Source organism: Varanus komodoensis, unplaced genomic scaffold (genome assembly GCF_004798865.1).
Source record: "Varanus komodoensis strain SLA01 unplaced genomic scaffold, ASM479886v1 scaffold109, whole genome shotgun sequence".
Lineage (NCBI taxonomy): Eukaryota > Metazoa > Chordata > Lepidosauria > Squamata > Varanidae > Varanus > Varanus komodoensis.
In genome coordinates, this window is record NW_025335313.1 from 124,322 (window position 1) to 145,962 (window position 21,641).

A 21,641-nucleotide genomic window follows, 5' to 3' on the forward strand; every position below is an offset into this window, starting at 1 on the left:
AGACAAAAGTTTACTCATGCTCTTCTTGATATTTAGCAGTATCTGAGATCAACTTGTGAGAAAAACAATCCCCACCTTTATGACATTTAGATCTGTCTGTTTTTCAGGCGATGTTCACATGGTGCATCTTGTTCATACATCTATTGTCTGCTTGGATTATATTGGTCAGTCAGTAAGTGGTTAACTTCGATTGCTGCAAGAGGCTGTGCTGTGATACTTGGCTGCTTTTCTGCCTGCTGTTTTTTGTTTCAGCCACGCACTTTTAAAAGACAGTCAAGGCTGTTGTTTCTAAGATTCTGACAGGTGTCCTGTCCCCCACCTCTCCGTGTTGTGGCTTTGTGTGATAATCTCAAAGCGCATGAAGTACACATTTGAGGTCTTGATTATAAATATATGAACATGCTAGGTACATCTGTAGAATATATATATTGCAAGCGTCTCATTTTACATTTTCTCCTCAGACAACAGATAATATTTTTAAGAGTTTGGTGATAAATATTAAATATGACATAGGGTGGATCACATTTGTGAAAATCTGAATGCAAAGGATATTACTATTTAACTTGTTTTCCTCTCTCGAGCATTTTTTTTCCTTGTGTGAGGAGAAGTTACTTTGTCCTGATAAAGCACATTTCTCCATGCCTCACCTGGGCAGATGAGAGGTGGGGGATCCCATTGGTATGCAAGGCCAGAGCCAGAGCCAACCCAAGCTTTTTTGCTGCTTCTGGCAAAGAATTACTTACTCCAGTCCATATACTGAAACTAGCCAAACTGGTAGGTGAATTTACGAAAAAGCAAGTGATGAGACAACACCTTCCCCCATGCCTGTAAGCAGCAGACTAGCTGAAGGAGGTGCAGGGCAATGGTGTTCCAGTTGTGTCATGGGGTTCTCATGACAAACATTACTTTGTCCTCCAACAGCCAGTGCCCCACCATACCTGTCTGAACGGCTGCTGTCTTTGGCAGCTACCTCATTACACTGCATGTCAGGGCTGGCCCTGGCCAAAGCAAAAGCAGACATGGCCACTCCAAACACACCCACTCCCCCCCCCCCCGTTTCATTCCCCCCACCCCCAGTATAGTTATTCCTCTGAGACATACGGCAAAGGGTTTTTCTGTTAGCTGGTGAGGTCTTCTCCAGGCATTTCTTCTTTCAAAATCACTAGTGGGCCTCTATTATCCTGTTGAGGTAGTTCCCTATTATAGTGATACCTTGCCCTACCTGGTGTTCCCCAACTGTATTAGACTGCAACTCCCATCATTCCTAGTCACCTTTGGCCAAATTAACTGGGAGTGATAGGAGTTGTCGTTCAACACATCTGGAGAGCTCCAGGTTGGAAAGAGTATTGAAATGTAAGGAGAAGGTTAAGAAAGCATACAGGACCATAATACAGCATCAGTGCTATTTTACCAGTTACGTTTAGGTGGTTATATGATGTTATTATAAAATGTAAATAGTGTTCACATTGATAATATTAAACCTTATCTTTGATAATAAACCATAAATGTGTTTGTACAGGAAGAGTTCTTGTCCTTGAGGAAAGAGCTGAACATGTCATTGACCTTACCAATAAAATACTTATTTATGCAAAAATGCAATTACTTATTAACTCAATCATATATTTGCTTCTAATTGCTCACAATATATGATAATCAGTACTAGCTAAGTGCAACTGCTAACCTTCGGTACTAGCTAAGTAGCTAACTTGTAGACCAGCTCTAGTTCAGGAATAGAGGTTAGGCATGGTAGCTGCTGTTAGCTGCACTGTTTTAGGGGTCAGATTAGGACCCTGGGCCTACCTGGTTCCTCTTTGTGGATAGTAGTACTGTGGTTATGACCAGACTGTGTACAATCTGATTCTGAAAAACACCTCTCCACCTACTTCCACCACATTATCAGCTTTCAAGTAGCTCCAATGTGACAAATATACCTACAGGGGACCAAGAATATGTGGGAAATAGATTAGTGTTGGAATTCTAGTTTCTTTTATTTCTTTTTTTAAAGGTACCTACTGTTAATAATAATAACTGTAAATATTAACAACACACAATCAGCAATTCAATTATCAGCCCACAAGCTATCAGTACAAGATGGTGGGTAGACTTCAGGTGGTTTCAGTTCAAACACTGGTCCACCAAGTCCAACACTGTGAATGAAGCAGGTAGAGGGACACTAAGGTAAAATATCAATTTCTGGTTTTCCCAGAAGTGTTATTTTGCAGCAGGGGAAGGCAACATGTAGCCCATGAGGTCCATACAGTTCTCTTACCCCTCACACTATGATGCTAAATTTGGTAGATGAGCTGCAGAAGCCAAAACGGGGCGGGGGGGGGGGGGGGGGGAAACAGGTTTTTTTAAAATTTTGATGGCAAAATATTACAGACTTTTGAAAGGACAACATGTCTTGTTTTCAAACTAAATTTGTCCATATTGGTTTGCCAATTTTTTTGTGAACAAGTGTTCATGTATGGTGCTTAGACAATCTTATTCTTACAATTTGATGGGTTAGGATGGGAGATTGTTCTTTTCCATTAAGCTGTGCATAGGAGTTTTTTTCATTTTTTAATGTTATCATTTATAGTACATTATTTGAGCTCAATTTTCCTTGGCTAAGTAAAATACAGTTGTTAGTTGCAAAGTCATGTCCGACCAATTGCGACCCCATGGACAATATTCTTCCAAGCCTTCCTGTCCTCCACCATCCCCCGGAGTCCACTTAAGCTCACACCAACTGCTTCAGTGACTCCATCTAGCCACCTCATCCTCTGCTGTCCCCTCCTTCTTTTTTGCCTTCAATTGTTCCCAGCTTTAGGCTCTTCTCCAGTGAGTCCTTCCTTCTCATTAGGTGGCCAAAGTATTTGAGTTTCATCTTCAGTATCTGGCCTTCTAAAGAGCAGCCAGGGTTGATCTCCTCTAGGACTGACCAGTTTGATCGCCTTGCGGTTCAAGGGACTCGCAGGAGTCTCCTCCAGCACAATTCAAAGGCCTCAATCCTTTTGCGCTCAGCCTTCCTTATGGTCCAGCTTTCATAGCCATACATTGCAACTGGGAAAACCATAGCCTTGACTATATGAAAGGCAAAAATATAGTACTGGTTTACAAAAACTAAGAAGTTTCAGGTGAACATCTAATTTTCCATGAGAAAAAAATCCAAAAGCAAAAGAAGCATAATACTTTATGGTCAGGTAAAACGTCAGAAAGTACTAATCAAGCTTTTGGATTCCTCAGAATTTTTCTTACGTAAGCGGTTAAGTAATAATACCCTGAATATAAATTAGAGTTTAAAAATATGAGGAAGGAGAAGAAAAAAGCATATTGCTTGTGATGGAAAACCCCCAGTAAGATTTTGCAACAGCAATTGGTGACTAATCTCAGCCTGGGATTTTCCATCACACCAACTATTACCCTTCTCTTCTCTTCCTCTTTCTTTTTTTTAAAGAATGCCCTGTTGCACTTCATGTCTAATTGACTCCACTGTTATCTGTCTTTCAATTCCTCTAGATATATGTTCAACTGGACTTGCCAACTGAGCATAACATTTTATTATGCATCTAACAAAGCAGACGTTAGTTCATAAAGGCAGATGCCATAATATGGTTGCCTTTTATTTTTTTCATTTTTATCCACCCTTCCTCCAAGGAGCTCCAGGTGGCATGCATGGGTCTTCCTGGTCCTCTCCTCCCCCACTCCTCCCCCAGCCATTGTATCTTCACAACAACCCTGTGAGAGAGGTTAGGCAGAGTGGTTTAGTGGGAATTTCAGACTTGGTCCTCTCCTGCCCTACCTTGGTTTAAAACTCATCACACTGGTTTTCTCAAGTCTTAATGCACTGGCGGGCAGCTTGTGGCCCAGCACCTGATTGCCCAGCAACTTCTATGAGCCCTCACCAGCACCGTTTTTTACAAATGGGGGGGGGGGGGCTTCGGTGACAAGATCCTTTAAACTAAGACACACACAGAGCATGAAACAAAATACAAAGTAGCATGTGCAAAGGTCCAGTGGGCCTGAATCCGGGATCCAGCACTGCCCCCAAGTGACTGTGAAGCAGGCACCTCCACAAGCTCCTCTTCCCTGGCCTTCGTCCTCTCCTTATTTCAGGCGACAAGCAGGAAGGCGCCCTTTCCTTCGGCAGGAGGACAACCATATTGCTCTCCATAGAAACCCCCAGGCTGGCCGGACTCGGCACACTTGCAGCAGCAAGCAGCGAGGCGGGCGCGTTCCCAGAGCGGGAGGTGGCGGCTCGGGCGGCGCCAGCCCGAGGCGGAGCCGCGGGCAGGCGGGCGGGCGAGCCCCGGGGGCGGAGGCGGGAAGCGGCCATGTACGAGCAGGCGGAGTCGCCGCCGCCCCCGGCGGATTCCGAGCGGAGCGCGGGGCTGGCGGAAGGCGGCAGCGCGGCAGGGTGACGGGGCGGCGGCCGGCGCCGGCTCCTCGCTCGAGCTGGACGGGTAAGGGCCGCGCGAGCGGGCGCTGCTCGCTCCTCCGGAGACGGGGACGCGCGGCGGCCACATGCGCAGCGGGAGAGGGAGGGAGGAGTCGGGCGCGCCTGGCCGGGCCGCGGGGAGGAAAGGCGAGGCGGGTCGGGTCGGCGGAGGTGCCTGTACCACGAGGGACGGCATTTGCTTGGGCGTGAGGCGGCCCTTCCCGGCTGCAGGGCGCGATCCCAGGTGGGCTTGGACAGAAAAATGACAAGTCCGTAATTTCCAGCGTGCCCCAGCCAGCACTGGCTGGGCGGGGCGTGCCAGGAATTGTAGGACTTCCTCTCTGTCCAAACTTCCCTAGGATCTCTACTTAAGGAATTGTTATTCTTTTCATTCCCGTTCCTATACCGCCCTACAGTCGAAGCTGTCTGGTCTAGGCGAGCCTTTGCGAGCCTTGAATCCCCTAGATGTTGCTGGACCACAGCCCCCAGCATAGCCTGTCGGCATGGCCAGTGATCACGGATGATAGGTGTTTTGGCTCAAGAGCATCTGAGGACCCAGACTTGGTGTCAATTGCTGCATGCCGTTATAAGCGTTTGTTTTTTTAAGTTCTGATCTTTGTAAGCTTCAGCTATTGGGTTCTATAGAAATGGCATGAATGACATGAATAGCGGGCAATCCTAAACGCGTCCACGGGGGACCAAGCCTCTCTTCGCACCCCTTGAGCTCAGTGGGGATTCATTCTGGGGAAAAACAAAACCAGGATTGTGTTATAAGATTTCAGCGGCAAGGCAACCAGCCAGCCAGTTGTTGAACAAGTAGGAGCTTTACTCCCCAGGAAGCAGCTAATTCGATGCCTGCCCTCTCTGAAAAGAGCCGAGTCTCTTGCCCCAACTATGGTTGGTGTGTGTGTGCTCTACACATTTTAAGCCCCTGGTTCAAACGAAGCCTTGTAATGCAACTTTCTCCAACCAGGCACCCCTCAGAGATTTCTGACTACAACTCCCATCAGCCACCACAGCAAGGGCTGATGGGAGTTGTAGTTCAAAACACCTGAATAGCGCCAGGTGGGGGAGGCGACTGTACTAATCGAGCTGCGGCCACGCGCCATGCCTTGCTCGGCTTCCTTCCTGCCTTCCCCGGAATTCTCCCCAGACAGCCCCGCATGGCCCTTGGGCGCGCCTGCAGCTCCGCCCACACCCAGCAGTGTGGCCACCTTACGCCCCTCGCCAGAGCCAATGGCTGTGCGCGCTGAGGGAGGAGCTGAGCTGCTGCCCCTCCCATCTCAGCTGCTGTGCTCTGTCAATTACGGGATGATTTTTGACTGAGCTTCTCTGTGCGGCAGAAAGAGATTACCTGCTGACTAAGAAGAGCAAGGGAAATAGCCCCAGCCATATTTAAAGACAGAGGCTAATGGTCTAAAAAGTAAGCAGGTGGCCTTTTCATGGCCTAGAAATACATATTATGGTTCATTTATGGTAGCTGCCTGTTCTGTTTCACTGTACACACACTCTCTCACTTCCTAATATTCATTACCTATGAAGTGTAGCAGTGCACAGCTTCTGTAAAAAGAAATGCTGAAGAAACCAGTTTGAAATTTGGTAACCTGATGCCAAACTGTTTCCAGTTGTGGATTCTCAAATTGCATTCTTTGATAGTTGGTATTGATATTTTTTAAGGCACAATTCCATTCTGAGGGGTGCAGTGATAACAGTATCAGGTGCCTAGGCATCTAAGTGATCTTCCAGTGTTTAGAAATTTAAAAGAGGTAGGTGTTTTTCTTGTCTATGAATTTAAGAAATGTTCTTTGTGTGTGTAGGCCTTAATCTTAACTTCCTTGTTACATTTGCACAGATCTGTATATAGGTGGATATTCAAGAATATGTATATTTTGACTGGAAAGCTGTGTATTCTGTGCTGTAAATGTTAAATTTTCTTATGTAATCTGATCAGTTCATGCTTTCTCTCCCCTATTTTCTTTGCTGAGATTATGCTGGCTTTTTGACTTTGTCAAACTTGTTTGTAACTCTGTAGCCTGAAGCAAAAGCAAACAGCCCTTACCACAGCTCTACTACAGCCAAAGAGAGAGTTGCTTTTATCAAGTTCTAAAACAACATTACCTTGACTGACCCGTTATGCAATGATGCACAGCTTCTGTTGATATAGGCACAGTAGCATACTGTTGAAATGCAATACTAATTTAGCATGCATCTCTTCTAATACAAAAGATTAAAAGGTGTTTATTTTTGCAGTACTAAGCTATTGTGGTAGTTAGATAATTTGTTGGGTATTTCTAGGGTGGACTTAACCTCCCTTCAAGTAATTGTTGTGGGGAGGGGGGAGTGGAATGTAGGAGAGTGGCCCCTAATTGTGGGGGTACAGTATTGCTGTGTGTGTGTGTGTGTGTGTGTGTGTGTGTGTGTATACACACCATCCTCCCTATACTGGATCAGTGGCCCTGAACCTGAGCACTATAGCATTATAGAGGGGGAAAGTTTTACTGGGGGGGGGGGGGAGAGGAGGGAGTTTCCCCTTCTCCTGACAATGCTGTTTGGGAAGGTCCCTTTTTTCTTGTTCGGGATGGAACAGGAATCATTGTTGTCTTTCTTAAAGGGTAGGAGAATTGGTCACTATGGTGCCAGTGGCTGCCTCTTCTCACTTTTCCCTGTCGAAGTTTTTAATAGTTAATCCTTCTGACAGCCCTCCTGAAGGAAGAAAATGTTGTTCAAGCTTGCTCGGTGTGCATGCGCGCACATTTCTAGGTCAGGCATTGTCCTGTAGTCACCCTGCTCCAAACACAGAAGTTTATGGGGAGGGGGTCCAGATGATGTCACCCTCCAGTTTAAAATCCTTTTGTCTTTCTCACCACTGCTTTCTGTTTTCTTACTAGAAAAAAATGGCTATAAAGCAAAACAGAATAGGCATTTTGATTAGCGGTGCTTAGCGGCTCTCCATCTGAAAGCACCCTGTCTCTCTCTCTCATAAATAGAACAATGTTCTTCTGCACATCTAGGTGGTTTCCTTGAATTTGTAAGAAACTTTGTTCATGGGTCACTTAGACAATCACATTTTCTGAACTACTGATTGGCATGGGTAACTGAGTTTGCAACCTTTTGTACTGCGATCTTCTTTACTGACAGCATTTGTAAGTATCATGTCAGCAACCTTCTTATTAACCCTCTTGTTTTAGTTTTTAACAGGTTTGCAAGAAGGACACCCACATTGCTCATTCGGAGAAAGGTCATGGAATCCTGAATGACTAGCAAGGTAAATACAGGACAGGTTGTTTCGTATCTCCTGCTACTTTGTTCTTTTTGTTTCTATCTACAGAAGGAAACAAAATTGATTGTAGGTGGGCAGAAGGAAGAGTAATAGAGGGAGATAAGGAAGCAGTAAAAGGGAGGAAGGTAAAAGAACAACAGATGCCTCTGGAAAAACTTGATGGCTTTTCTATAAAAAATAAAATAGGCAGATGGAAGACCCATACAAAGAATGTCAAGAGCAGTAGCTGTTGTTGTAAAATGGAAAATTCACAACTTTTCCTTTCTTAAAAGGAAAACCTATTTGATATTAGTGAAAGATAAGTTTTTTTCCGTGTGCAGAAGTTTAACTTCTCAAGCAGTGAAAGTTAAATGGTTTGAAAAGAGATAGGAGATACTAGCTCCACTTCATTACTCATGAAACTCACCTGTCTTTTATCACCTGACCCAGATGTAACATCAGTGGATTTAATACCCTTGGGCAATGAGATAAGAGGTAAATTTGCATGACATGTTAAGCCACCATGCAGATAAAAAACACAATATGCTTGTGTAGCTTTTGCATTATTCTTCTGCAAACAGTTCACTTTTCACCAGCAAAATATTGGGCTTACCTTCCTCCAATGCTTTCCTTTTCAGTCCTCCAGCCAATATCCCAGTAGAACACATTTTGTAAAATAAGTAAGTAAATAAATAAAAATCAGAGCTTCAAAAATGCCAGTGCAAGCACAGTCACTGATTTTGATTTGAAAGAGCTTGAGATACACTTATGAGAGGGATTTGTAAGCAGAGGCTTAAAAATTAATCAATGGAATGCTTTTTTCATAATTGTACATAAGGAACAGAATAAGCATGAACCTTTATTGGGCTAATTTTTATCTGGGCAGGAATGTTTCCAAAATGTGCATACTCTCTTACGCTAAGAGCATGATTCCAAAAACATTTACTCTGAAACAAGTCCTACTGATTTCACTGGGACTTGTACTTATGGTATAGGTTATAGCCAAAGAAGAGGGTGCCATATAAAATTACCCTACTCAGTTGATTTACATATCAACCATTTGAGGATCAGAGACCTGAGAGAGAGAGACTCCTCTCTTCTCAACCTGCAGAGTCACTGAGGTGGTTCCATAAGGACCTGTGCTTCAACTGGAGTCCACCTGGAAAAGGTGCTTCAGTGTAGCAGCTCCATTTCTTCGGAACTCCTTCCCTTTGGAAGTCAGGCAGGCACCACATTGTGCTGCTTGCAAGGTTTCCTGAAATCGGGTATTTCGGGAGGCCTTCTTGAACTAACCAGGTGCCACTTTATTGATTCTGCTTTTAACACTGCTTTATTCTTTCACTAGTTTATTTTTTATTGTACACTGTTCCAAAAATCTCCATACTGAAATATGGAGTGGTTTTTAAATTTGCTAATTTTAAAGTAATTAATTTAAATAAGTAAATATTTCATGGTAGTTGTACAGATTAAACAACTGCTGATCCTTTATAGAATTATTCCAGAAGGTATTACAAAGCACATCTCTTACGTCTGGGGATTATGTAGGCACATGGTTGTTTAACTTGGCTCAACTTCATTCGGGTCTTTCATACCATGAAGAGTGCGATCGAGTTAGAAGAATTATGATGGGAGATAGCTCTGCAAAGGGCTGGATGATGCAAACTATCTCTTTGGCAGGGAGCCTTTCCTGAAGAAATACACTCATACAACAAATGTTAAGTCCTTTGGCATTTGACTCTAGAGCCACTGAAATGACCAGACTAATTCTAAGTAAAGGTGCAGTCTTTTTGCATATTTAAACAGAAAGAGGCTTACAATTCCCAGCATGCTGGGATTGCATCCTTAATGTGTTTTATCGTAAAGGTGTCCAGTGAAATCGGTACCATCTTCAGTTTGCATCTTCCATTTGCATTTTAAAAATCTATTTAACACATTACTAGTCCACAGACCTGATACCAAATCCTTCTATGTGAGTGGTATTGAGATTATGATTGCAGGTTCTCTTTGCACTCTAAATAACAAAAGTCAATTTGTAGAAGCATAGAATAGTAGAGTTGGGAGGGGTCAGATGGTCCAATCCCCTGCTCCGTGCTTGCTTATGTTTCTTGAATAACCTATTGTCAAACATTCATCTGTACCATCCATGTAGAGATTACAGGATGCATTTGCACATTACCTAATCTAACAGCCACTTAATTCTTACCTGTAGGTTTTTCAAACATCCTGATTTAAAGCTGAAGAATTCTTAGGAAGTTTAATACGATGTCCTCTTGGATTACAATCTCTGTGCGAAGCACCATCTCCACTCTGCCTGGAAAAGGATGTTTATATTCCAGGTGCATTTCAAGTCAATACAAAGTACCATGGAGGAATGTGTTTACCAAAGGCCATTTTTCTTCCCTCCTGGCAAGCTGCAGTTGCAAGATGAACAAAGCTCTCGCTGTGAGAAAAGCTTTCAGACATACCTCAACAGAAGAAGAAGATTTCTCTTTCCATCTGACACCATCACAGATCAATGACATCTTACGGGCAAATGACTTGTCCCATACGGTCCCCGAATTTGATGGGAAAAACCCAAGCTCTGTGCTGAAGTTTGAGAGTAACCACTTGGCTGCCAACACCCCAATTGAAGACCGCAGAAGCGCAGCTACCTGTTTGCAAACCCGAGGGATGATGTTTGGGGTCTTTGATGGTCACGCAGGTTATGCCTGTGCCCAGTCAGTCAGCGAGAGGCTGTTTTTTTACATTGCTGTTTCTCTTCTGGCTCCGCACACGCTGGAAGAAATTGAGGCTGCCATGGAGTCTATGAAACCAGTTCTGCCTATTCTACAGTGGCACAAGCATCCCAATGACAGATTCTTTCAAGAAGTAGCACCACTGTATTTGGAGCAGCTCCGGGTTTATTGGCAGGACTTGCTCAACATGGACACAGAGCTCAGGTTGGATCTAAAAGATGCTTTGATCCATGCATTTAAAAGACTGGATTCGGACATATCCCTGGAGGTTCAGGCTCCCTCAGAAAATGAATTGACCAGAAACATAGCTCTTCAGGTAGCTTTCTCAGGCACAACAGCATGTGTGGCTCACATCGACAGTGTTCATTTGCATGTTGCAAACACGGGGGACTGCAGAGCAATTTTAGGGGTTCAGAATGAAGATGGGATGTGGTCAGCCCTCCCTCTTACTCAAGATCACAATGCTTTCAACAAAATGGAGGCCTTAAGGTTAAAAGAGGAGCACCCAGACACGGAAGAGGGCACCCTCATTGTGAACAACAGGTTGCTCGGAGTCCTCATGCCCTCGAGAGCCTTTGGAGATGTCAGTTTCAAGTGGAGCCGGGAACTGCAGAACAGTGTGCTGGGCAACTGTTGCAACACGGAGGCTTTAAACATTTATGAGTTCGTACCTCCAAACTACCATACGCCGCCCTATCTAACTGCAGAGCCGGAAGTTACCTACCACAAAATAAGAAAGCAGGATAAATTTTTAGTTATCGCTTCTGATGGCCTGTGGGACATGTTGAGCAATGAAGAAGTAGTCCGGCTTGTTGCAGACCATCTGCTGGAAGCTGATGTCCGGAAAACAGGGTTCACTTTTAAGAAACCAGCCAACCTGGGTTGCATGCAGAACTTGCTGCTTCGGAGAAAAGTGAGGCAGGGCCATTCATACGACCGAAATGTGGCAACTCACCTCATCCGACATGCGGTTGGCAGTAATGAAAATGGAGAGATCGATCCGGAGAAGCTCATGGCAATGCTGACTCTTCCAGATGATTTGGCACGCATGTATCGGGATGATATCACTGTTACCGTGGTTTACTTCAATTCAGATGTAGTTGAAGGTCACTACAGAGAGAATGAGTAAGGAGCGGGGCTTGTTGATGTTGGTTCTGGGGACCGTCAGCCCTTCTTTTGGCTGCCAGTTACATTTCTAGGCAAGCTATGGTGCAGACACCCCCAGGCCCGCCTGTTGTCAGCAGCCTGATCTTGCCTATTCTTAACCGAGAAATGGGAGTAAACGTGAAATAACTTAACCTTGTTAATATAATGCTTCTTTCAGTTGATTAGTAAAAAGTGGTTATTTTAGGACACAATCCTGAGACAGAAGTCTCTGATCAAGAAGGCTTCTGTGTATCCAGTGCCATTCCAAGCCGAGGCGCAATGGAGGCAATTTGTCCTATGTTTGGCCAAATTTCATTCCCCTTGGAGCTGGTTACGCATTTCTCTGAACCATGCTTGTTTGGCCCAAGATTTAAAATCTGAAATGGCAAACAGTACTTGTCATTTGAGCACAAGTTTCAGCATAACCAGAAGGACAAGGTTTGCCCTGTGTGTGTGTTGGGTGTTGGGGGGAAACATTTCATTTCAGGTGTACACCTAAGCAAACTGAGGTGAAAGAATCTGCCAGGCATTACCCTGACATACGTTGGAGTGAAACATACAGGGACTAGTCAGAAGTACCTCCTTTTGGAGAAGCCACCCAGGGAATTCTGCCCCTAGAGCACAATATCTCAGGAAGATTTGTTTCCAAGTTAGCTTCCTAAATTCTCTTGTCCAGTTACATATTTAAACTGCAACACCTTAAAAGTAAACTAAAAAGCCCTGAAAGCACCAACTTTTTTCTTAGCTGTGTTGCAGCCACTTGGCAAAGTGGCTGTAATACAGAGAAAATACCAATTTTAACATGTATTTTTAGCAAGTATGGACATTACATGTATCTGTTATGAGTACAACTTATTTTTGGAAATAAATTATTAGCTATCTGGTCACTGGGAATGTATAAATACAGTGCTTTTAATTTGCATAAATGTGGTGGGTTAAATCCAAAATTTACAATGGAGTTACTGTGCTGATGGAAGTAGACTTTAGTGGTCTCTCATTCTCAGGCAACCCGCTGAAAATGATACATAGACAGTCAGAAGGCCCTGCTGAAAGGTGTGAGCTGAAGTTCGGATTGAGAGGGATCCCCAAAAGTCAGGCAGAGGGGTCTTCCACGAGCAGAGTGGTCTCTCCTGTAGAAGTTCCTTCCTATTACAGGAGGCAGATCCTGACTTCAAATAATATTTGTGTCATTGTTTGTCATTGTTTAACAATGGCAAAGTTTGTCATTGTTTAACAAATACGAAGTTTTGTATCTAGGCTAAATGTAAATAGTCTTGAGTGTACATACATTGCTAGTTTATGACTGAACCTTGTTTATATTCCTTAAAATTATGTTGAACAATATCAAATCACTTAGCGTGTAATATAAAAATTGCTTATAGTCCGAATCCTGATTTCAGAGAAGCGTAGCCATGCACTTCATTTCTACTGAGTTTTTAGTTGAATAAAAGTTTCATCATTAATTCAAAGCCATCGCATAAAGACTGAAATGACTTAAAAACATGGCTATTGCACAGGGAATACAGCAGCTTTGTACTGGGCAATTCCTGCTCATGCAGATGGAATTTCCCATTCTTTGAGTAAAAGAATAGGGCCTGTTTGATGGTGATACATAAAAGTGTAAGTTTCAGTAGAAAAACCAGGGGAATTAACTTCTTAAATGTCATTCTCTGCACAAAGAAGTGAAAGTGGGCTAGAGGGAGGCGTGAAGCTGCACTGAATGAGCAGTTCTGGCCTATCTTATTCATCTCATTCCTTTGGTTCCGCGGATGATATAACTTGAGGGGGTTGCAAGCATGCCTTACTTGACAGTGCAATAAAATAGTTGAGGACTCAGACCTAGTTACTGTGCCATCAGTGCTTGTGAGCTTTCAGACTTACGATCGTCATGTCCAAGGTGGGAGATGAAGTCAGTTTTCAGCTCTCAGTCATGCAACCCTGCATTTTTTGTTGGTTGGGCTTTTAGCCAGTCTAGCAAAGGTATTTTGTAGGGGAGCTCATGGTAGCTCAACCTGGCCTTTCCAGTTTCCCATCTCCAGACTTTGAGGCTTGAGGGAGGTGAGGAGTTTTGGATCTCTGACTCCATTTTCCAAAGCGAGAGCACAATCCCTGAAGTTGGCATGGGGATGGGGGGAGCGTGTACTCCAAGCAATCATGTGGATCCTCAGATGCCACCTAGGGCCCCTAAGATGGCTCCCTAAGAAGAGTAATTATACAGAAGGGAAATAAAAGAAAGTGTAAATAGGTTTTTGCAACATCTATTGAGTCCTTAAAGTTCCGTCAGATACTGGAAACAATTTCTAAACGTAAATAAGGTTTGCCTTACTGTCAGCACTTTAAAATCAAACAAAAGTTCTATGCATAGTTTTCAATACAAATTGGACTGCAAACAAAATATTGATGGGAGTGAAATAGCATCTGGGTGCTGATTTTATTAGGGTTGTTTCTAAGTATTATCAGGCCAAATAATTGCTGCTCTTAATAGATGAGATTATTTATATTTTCTATCAACCCAGTCACCAACATTATCTTATTACAAACAGTTAAGATACTAACCTACCATACAAACAGTTAAAAATGGAAAATTCAGTACAAATATTTAAAATAATAGAACACTTCTGGTTGTTTTAAGTACAGTCTGTAATGCCTCTTCCTGAAAAGTGGGCTTTCTTCTGACATTATCCATAGTACCTAATGAAGTAGTGAGTGGGAGACATTTTTGTCGTCTTTCATAGAAAAGGTTTGTGTCATTAAGAGCAACAGGTGGATGTAAAAATGTTACTGATCGTGTTAAATGTACTTGTAATTACTGTTTTAAATATCACTCTCTTTTTACTGTGAAAGTGCGGCCAGCACACCTCACAAAGAGTTTTATTCTTGATTTAATTCAGAGAATGACAGTGTTCTGTATAAAGTGTTTACAGATATGCAGGTAATACTGTTGGTTGCGCATCTCTGTAAGAGCAGTGATGCAGTTCATTGACTTTCATGTACATGGTAAGCCACTTCTGTTCTGCAAGGCTGAGCAACAGCCGAGTAATGGAAGTTGAGTAACAGCTTTTCTCTGTGCTCCAGGCCTGCCCTTCACTATCTTCTCTTCTTTGTGGGATGGATGGTCCAGGCTGACAGCTGAGATCTTCATTCCTTCCTCTAGTTTCTTACCTGTGATGTGCAAGATAACCTGGTGATTTTGCTTCCTGTTGAGGCTCCTTCCATTCCTGGGAGTCTCCTATCCCTCCCAATGTGTTTCTGTGAACTCTTGAGAGAGTTGCCCATAGCAGCTGTGGCTGCTATCTGTCCTCCAGCATTCCTAGCAGACTGTCTTCCCCCTCCTGTTCTGCAACAGCTCCTCTGCAGCCAAACCCCTGTCTTTTGCTCCTGTTTCTGTGACCTCTTCCCCCACTATCACCAGTTAACAATGTAAAGCAAGATCTCACCTTTTCACACAACTGGTGTCCCTGAGGTTGAGCTAGCCTCATAACTTGGTTTAACAAAGGATTTACCACATAAAAAAGCCTCTGGCCCCGCTTGCCGGTATTACCTGCTCGGATAGTGGCTTCCTGGGATCATGGGCCCTGCTAATTAAGATTTGCTTTCGTTGGTGTGATGCTGGGGATTGAGCCTGGGGCTATGCACATGTGCTTGACCACAGATGCTCACTCTCACCCCACCTTGGTTGCTTTTCTATGTTCACGTCAACTTTTCCCCACCTCGTGTTCTGCTTTTTTGTCTTTCTCTGGTCTTTTCTCTAAGTAAACACCCTGGGCAGGGCTGTCACATTTGTGTAGTACTCTCTGAGTATATGTAGAAGAAACATGGAATATCTCATAAAGGTAGTAATATTAGCCAATGCCAGTTTATTTTGGTGCTGCTCATAGCACCGCTCTTAATGTGCTGGTTGGGATAGAAATAAACCTTGTTGAATTGTAAAATATCTAGTATAACAAAGGTAGGGAGGGGAAGATGTGACACACAAGTTGGGTAACTGATTTCAGTTGAGTTTGCACTAAAGACTTTTCTCTTTGGATCCATTCTCTTGCTGAGCAAAACGGGTTCTCACCTGGAGAGTGCTCTGTAATACAGAGTAACAGTTTAAAATTCAGAAATCACTCGGTCTTCAACTTATTTAGCAATAGTGCTAATGTGCCTCCTTCAGTGAGTAAGATATGTATTTGTATGTGACTCTGTTAACCTTTTTAAACTTTAGTATTTTTATGCTGGCTATATTAAGTTAAAATGTTAGAAAGGGGAGACTGGTGCTGTTGTTCTTGTTCATGGAGATGAAAAACAAATATTGTTAAATGTTTATACTTAAATATTTTCCAAACCTCTCTGCTTTTCTAACCTGACAGTAAATGTGTCTTTGGGAATAAAGGTATAGAACAAAATGTGTTATGAATTCCATTTGACTGATTTCTGATTAGTGTTGTGCATGATTCCAATGACAGTGAAATTAAAGTTGGTACAGTATTCATAGTGGATGTGTCTCGTGAATAAATGGCTATTAAATGCTAAACCAAGTCGACCACTTCATTTAGAAATTGTGATTTTTTTAAAAGAGTGGCTGGTCTTGAACAAGCTGTACTAGGAGTGAGTCCAGCCCTGCAGGGCAAGATTTGTGGCCTTCCTTCAGTTGGGTGTGTGTCTTTGTTGAACCCGCTATCCAGTCCTGAGGCTTCTTAAGATGACAAGCAAGAACAGAATAAGAATAAAAATACATTAAAAGAAGAGGGTAAACCCAAGCACAGTTACAACACTGGGCAAGTTCACATGATCAGGGAGAGAAACCATGCTGCAGTGGCTTATTTTCAGCCCCTAATTGGCGCTAGAGATCATATTAGGGCCAGCGTGGTATCATGGCTAAGAACCAGAACTGGGACTCAGGCACTCTGGGTTCACGTCCTTGCTCAGCATGGAGCCAGTTGGGTGACTGGGCCAGCCACAGGCCTCAGCCCAAACTACTTAACAGGGTGGTTGTTGTGGGGATAAGATTGAGAGCAGAAGAATTATGTAAGCCACTGTTGAGTTCTTTGAAAGAAGAAAGGATATAAATTAATATTTCAAATATGTGTTGGCTACTGGAGCACCCCAAAGAACTTCAGAAAAAGATCAGTCTATTCTTTATAGACTACGGCAGAACCTTTGACTGTGTGGATCCTGAAATGTGTGTGCCTCAGCACTGGATTGTCCTAAGGTGTAATCTGTATCTGGCAAGAAGCTACAGTTGGGACAGAATATGAAGAAACAGAATGGTTTCCCATATGCAAAGCTGTCAGACATGGATGTATTTTATCTCCCTATCTGTTCAATCTGTATGCAGAACATATAAGGAAAACTGGATTAGAATCAGAGGAAGGAGTGAAAATTGGCAGAAGAAACATCACTAATTTAAGATATGCAGATGATACCATCTACTGGTAGAAAGCAGAAATGACTCCTGATAAAGTGAAAGAAAGCTCAAAAGCAGGATTCCAGCTGAATATTAAGAAAATAAACATGTCCAGAATTTCGGAACTTTACTGTTAATAATGAAGAAATAGAAATTCGAAGGCCACATACGAGATGGATTGAATCCATAAAGGAAGCCACAACCTTGAACAGCAATGCGGTGTGCTAGTCTTCCCACATGGCTTTGTCCCCAGCTAACCCGCCACTAGAGGAAGGGGGTAGGTGCAAAGCGAGCCATTTCAGCCAAAGCTTGGAGGAGTCTCAGAAATGTGAAGAATGTGATATGATTTCCACTTTCTGTGTTGCTGTCTGTAGGCTTTGTCTGTTTACAATAGCCTAACTCTAGTAGTAAAGGTAGCATTGGGAGTCTTTGCCCTTTATGCTAGTTACAAAGATTTTTGAAAATTTAGAAAGCTGTACATGAATGGTAGTGTTTGCAAATCAATGCTTTCTGTCTCGTATACGAGCAACCTGATTTTCTTATAATGCTGCAAAGCTTAGTGCAAAAGTGTAGCCAGTGTAGCTCAACTCTGTGCAAGAAAAAGGCGGAAAGATTTGGTTTCTTTCATTTTTTAAAATGCCTTGCTTTATAATTTTTTTAAAAGGAAGAAATTAAAGGCAGTTTTTAAAAAGTTAATAATATACAATCATGAAAATGTGACATTTCTTAAAGATTCCAGACCAGCAATAAACTAGAAAGAAAATCTTACCTTTGAATGGGGCAGCATAAAATTTGCTGGATGTTAGAAGCTTGAGTAAATACAGAAGGGAGGCCAGGTGAGGCGCGTGTTCCACCAGTGATGCTGCTGCAAAGGAGGCCCTGGCTGCATTTCCTTCTGCCTAGTTTGATGGGGGAGGGAGGATAATTATCTTAATACAAGAGCAGGCTCACTTGATCAGCCATGGAGTGCCTATTTTGCTTATTAAAGAACAAGCATGAAAGAAACATGGAAATGTTACATGTTTCCACAATGTACTCCTAAGACCTGATAGAAGCAAGTGAACTCCCTCCTCTCTATATGGTTAAACATCTCTGGCTGGTTAACAAAAATTCATAACAAAACTTAAATGCAGATAATAAAACACATATAATTCAGATTTAAAAACAGTCTAAATGGCTTAAATCAATTGCAATAAAGACACTGGCCATTTTAGAAAGAGAACTAAGAATGCCCCATTCAGTGCCCTGGGAATACAGGGGCATTCTAATCTGATGCCATAAAGATGACCCTGTTGGTGCCAGGCAGTGAGGAGTTACTTCCATAAGCAGGGGACAACCAGTAAGAAGACCTCCTCCCTCGCTGCCACCGTCCAAGACTTGGCAGTGGAAATTGGCAGAGGAAGGGCTCATATGTTGATCATAGTGACTGACAGATTCAGGCTTGGGGAAGCCAGCCATCTGCTATTGGCATCCAAAGCTATCTATCTATCTATCTATCTATCTATCTATCTATCTATCTATCTATCTATTTAAAACTTTTATATGCCATCCCCTCATGCCTCGGCATATGTAAGGCTTCATAAGTGAAAACCACTTTTAATTGGGCTTGAAAACAACAGACAGCCAATGCAAGCCAGCCAGAATTGCGATTATATGTTTGGACCATCTAGCCCTATTTATTAGGCTGTCTGCATTTTTCCCAGGCTGCAAATTCCAGTCTTCAAGGGCAGCCCCACACTGCAGTATTCCACCCTGGAAGCTACCAGCACATAAACTACTGACACCAGATTATCGCTGTCCTGACAGGAGTGTGTTTGTGCTATCATGTACCAGGCTTACATGGTAGAACAGTGGCATGTGAGACACCTTTCCACTGGGTCATCCTGCTGTAGCATTTAAAAATTCATGACCATGTGAATGGGGTCAACCCTTGGGGTTCTGCTGAATGTTGGGTGGACAACTGGTTGCTAAGGACATTGATGACATCAGCAACTTGCACAGTCCAGCCTTTTCCAACCTGGGGTCCCCAGTTGTTCTGGACAATCATATCATCCACAGCAAGCAAGAGAAATGGTTGAGATTTAATGAGAGTTCTAGTCCAATTTCATGTGGGAACCCAATGCTGGAGAAGGCTGGACTATTGCTTTCAAGTGTGCAAAAGCCTTTGCACGCAAGGTTCTGGTTCTAAGTAATCCTTTCAAGAAACTCTAGAAAGTTAGACAGCATTATTCCATCTGTCTCTATCCCTCATGATTTGATTTCTGTTCTGTTGCTAGTTGGGAGTCAACACTCCAGGCAGATTTACCGAAAATCAATTAGAGACATATCTGCAGATACAGATCTACTTTCAACCCACTCAGATTAAATCCAACCTCTTCTCAGAGCAGGATCTACAATGCAGAATGCAACTCCAGCATCTAGATGGCCACCCAACCACTGTCATTTAGTAACAGTCTTCCAAGAAAAGGCCTGCTATGTCCCAAGAAATCTATTCTTCTGCAAATGGCTCTTCCCCTCGGGACATGAATTCCTCATGCTGGCAGAGGAATACTGGGAATTGTAGGGCTTTTCTCTGTGTAAGGATGCACAGGACTGTACACTTAATGTTTAGTGAGCTTTGATTTTAGCATTGCTTGAAGACTTCTTGCCAGGCAAGCATTTCTCAACTAATGAGCAAATTCCAGCCTCAGTTTTATTGGTGTAGACAATTTTTGTTTGTCTATTTCAATGTGTTAAAGCTACTCTGTTTTCTTATGTATTTTATCACAAATAGCATAAATAAGCATCTGTTTCCTTGCCATTTCCACCCCTGGGTTCTACTCATACCCTCTGGAGTACCAGAGAATGGGTCCACTTCCTTCTCTGAGTGGCAGGCCGACAGATACTTGACGGGAGGAGCTGCCTTTGCTATTTCACCCACGGGGCTGCCCCTGCCAGCTTCACAAGGAAGAAATGAAGAAAGGAGAGCCCTGCCAGGTCCTCACACAGGTCTCGTCTCATAGTGGCTCTGGCAAAGAGCAAGCTTACCACACACGCACACACCAATCCTACCGTTGCTTGTTCCCAGGCATCCAGAAAATGCGTTCCCAGGGCCTCTCTCTGCTCCAGTGCCCTCATTGGCTGTGCCTCTGCAAAGGTTAGTGTGCTGACTGGTTCACACACTGGGGAAAACACTGCCATTCAACATGACTCACAGCTTCAGCTTGGTCTACTCAGTGTGTAAGTACTGCATCGGCAAGATGTTCCTTGCCAGTACCGCTGCCGCCTGTCTGAGTGTCCGGGCACCCTAGGCGATGACCAACGATTGCCTTCCTCTTTGGTCTACTATCCTGCTTCCCACAGTGGCCAGCTGAGCACTCACCAGTGTAGAAGCCTTTCTTCACTGCTCGCTTTCAAGCCACTGGTAGCCAGAGGCATTCCGCTCTGTTGAAGGTGGCAGTCCATGCAAACTGTTTCTCTCCTGCAGGCATGGGAGGCCGGTGACTCCGCTGTCACTGAGGCTCCTTATCTGGTGCAGTTTCAGTCCCGAGTTCTATAAAGCTATCTGTGGTGCTGAACTGCACCCTCAAAATAGGTTCACCACATGAAGCACCACAGATCTCTCCTGCAAACCTCAGAATAAAAGCTGCAATGGATCAGGAGCCTGTTAACGTACATAGGAGTCACCAGCCTCTTCTGTCTGCTGGATGCCACCCTGGCAAAACCTGCTTTCTGTGTGGAGCTTGAACATGCAGGGCAAACAGCAGCCACAGGATGTCAGTGTTTAACCTGCTGTGCATGGGAAGTGGAAGAGGAACAAGGAAAGGAACAAGGGACAAGTGCATCAGCCCAAGGATAAAAAATACACCCGGGTTTAAACATGAGATGGCTTTTACCATTAAGACAACAATGTCCCATGTTGCTGGGCAATGCAGCAGGAAAAGTTGTAGAACTTCTTTCTGCTTGACCATCCATAGGATGGCACATGTAATGCTTAGCAAGATTCACTTTTACTACAGACTGAAATCTTTTCTTTCCAGACATGCGTTTCCAGAGTGTTTTATTGATGTTCCTGTTCTTATTGCAATGTTTTTGTATTTTTATTTATTTATAGCATTTGATGATGTATACATTCTATCATGAAATAAAATTCTGTTCCCCTGCCATCCCCCCACTTCTACTCCTGCCCTCTGAAGCAACAGAGGATTCGTTCTCTGAATGACCAGCCATCTGATATCTGAAGACAGCTAGCATTGCTATTTCACTCTTGGGCAAAACAGCAAAAACATCCTCAAATCTCTCACCACTGGAACACACAAACAACATGTGCATTTAATGCTACAGCGGTGGCAGTATTATATTCAGGTAGACACGTGTGTTCCAATGGATACATCTATAAACAAGGAAGCAGAGCTAAGTCTTTCCTCATCAGATGCTCATTTTAAAATATGTACTGCATAATATAGTATTAGGACCAACAGTCAGTTGCAACTGTTTTGTTTGACCTTCCAGAAGACTGCTTTGGCATTTGCTTATTTTACTCTCAGATTCGAGGACAGTTCAAGTTAATTGTGGGTACAAACATAAACCAGTTAAAGAGAGGCTCTTCCTTCTCTTTGGCAAGATGGCAGCTCAATTATGACAGGAATTCCTTCTCTGGCAAAACTAAAATAAAGAAGGGAGTCCAGACAGTAGGTATCATTTTACCTCATA

The 21,641-nt window shown here is 43.3% G+C and overlaps 1 protein-coding gene across 3 annotated transcripts; it reads left to right on the forward strand.

Annotated features, from left to right (window-relative positions):
• Positions 1–4,351: 4,351 nt before the first annotated feature.
• On the forward strand, positions 4,352–16,076 carry PDP2 (pyruvate dehyrogenase phosphatase catalytic subunit 2). 3 transcript variants are annotated; one of them, XM_044419796.1, is made up of 3 exons: positions 4,352–4,445; positions 7,609–7,685; positions 9,889–16,076. In XM_044419796.1, exon 3 carries the CDS (start codon positions 9,942–9,944, stop codon positions 11,541–11,543), a length of 1,602 nt encoding a protein of 533 aa, XP_044275731.1. In that variant the 5' UTR covers positions 4,352–4,445; positions 7,609–7,685; positions 9,889–9,941; the 3' UTR covers positions 11,544–16,076. The 3 variants fall into 3 exon arrangements, with proteins under 3 accessions (XP_044275731.1, XP_044275733.1, XP_044275732.1); XM_044419798.1 differs by lacking the exon at positions 4,352–4,445 and adding an exon at positions 5,715–5,843; XM_044419797.1 differs by lacking the exon at positions 4,352–4,445 and adding an exon at positions 5,874–6,186.
• The last annotated feature ends 5,565 nt before the right edge of the window (positions 16,077–21,641 follow it).

Bases quoted from the DNA above. Each gene is read 5' to 3' on its own strand.
- PDP2 (XM_044419796.1), top strand. From the start codon at position 9,942: ATGTCCTCTTGGATTACAATCTCTGTGCGAAGCACCATCTCCACTCTG.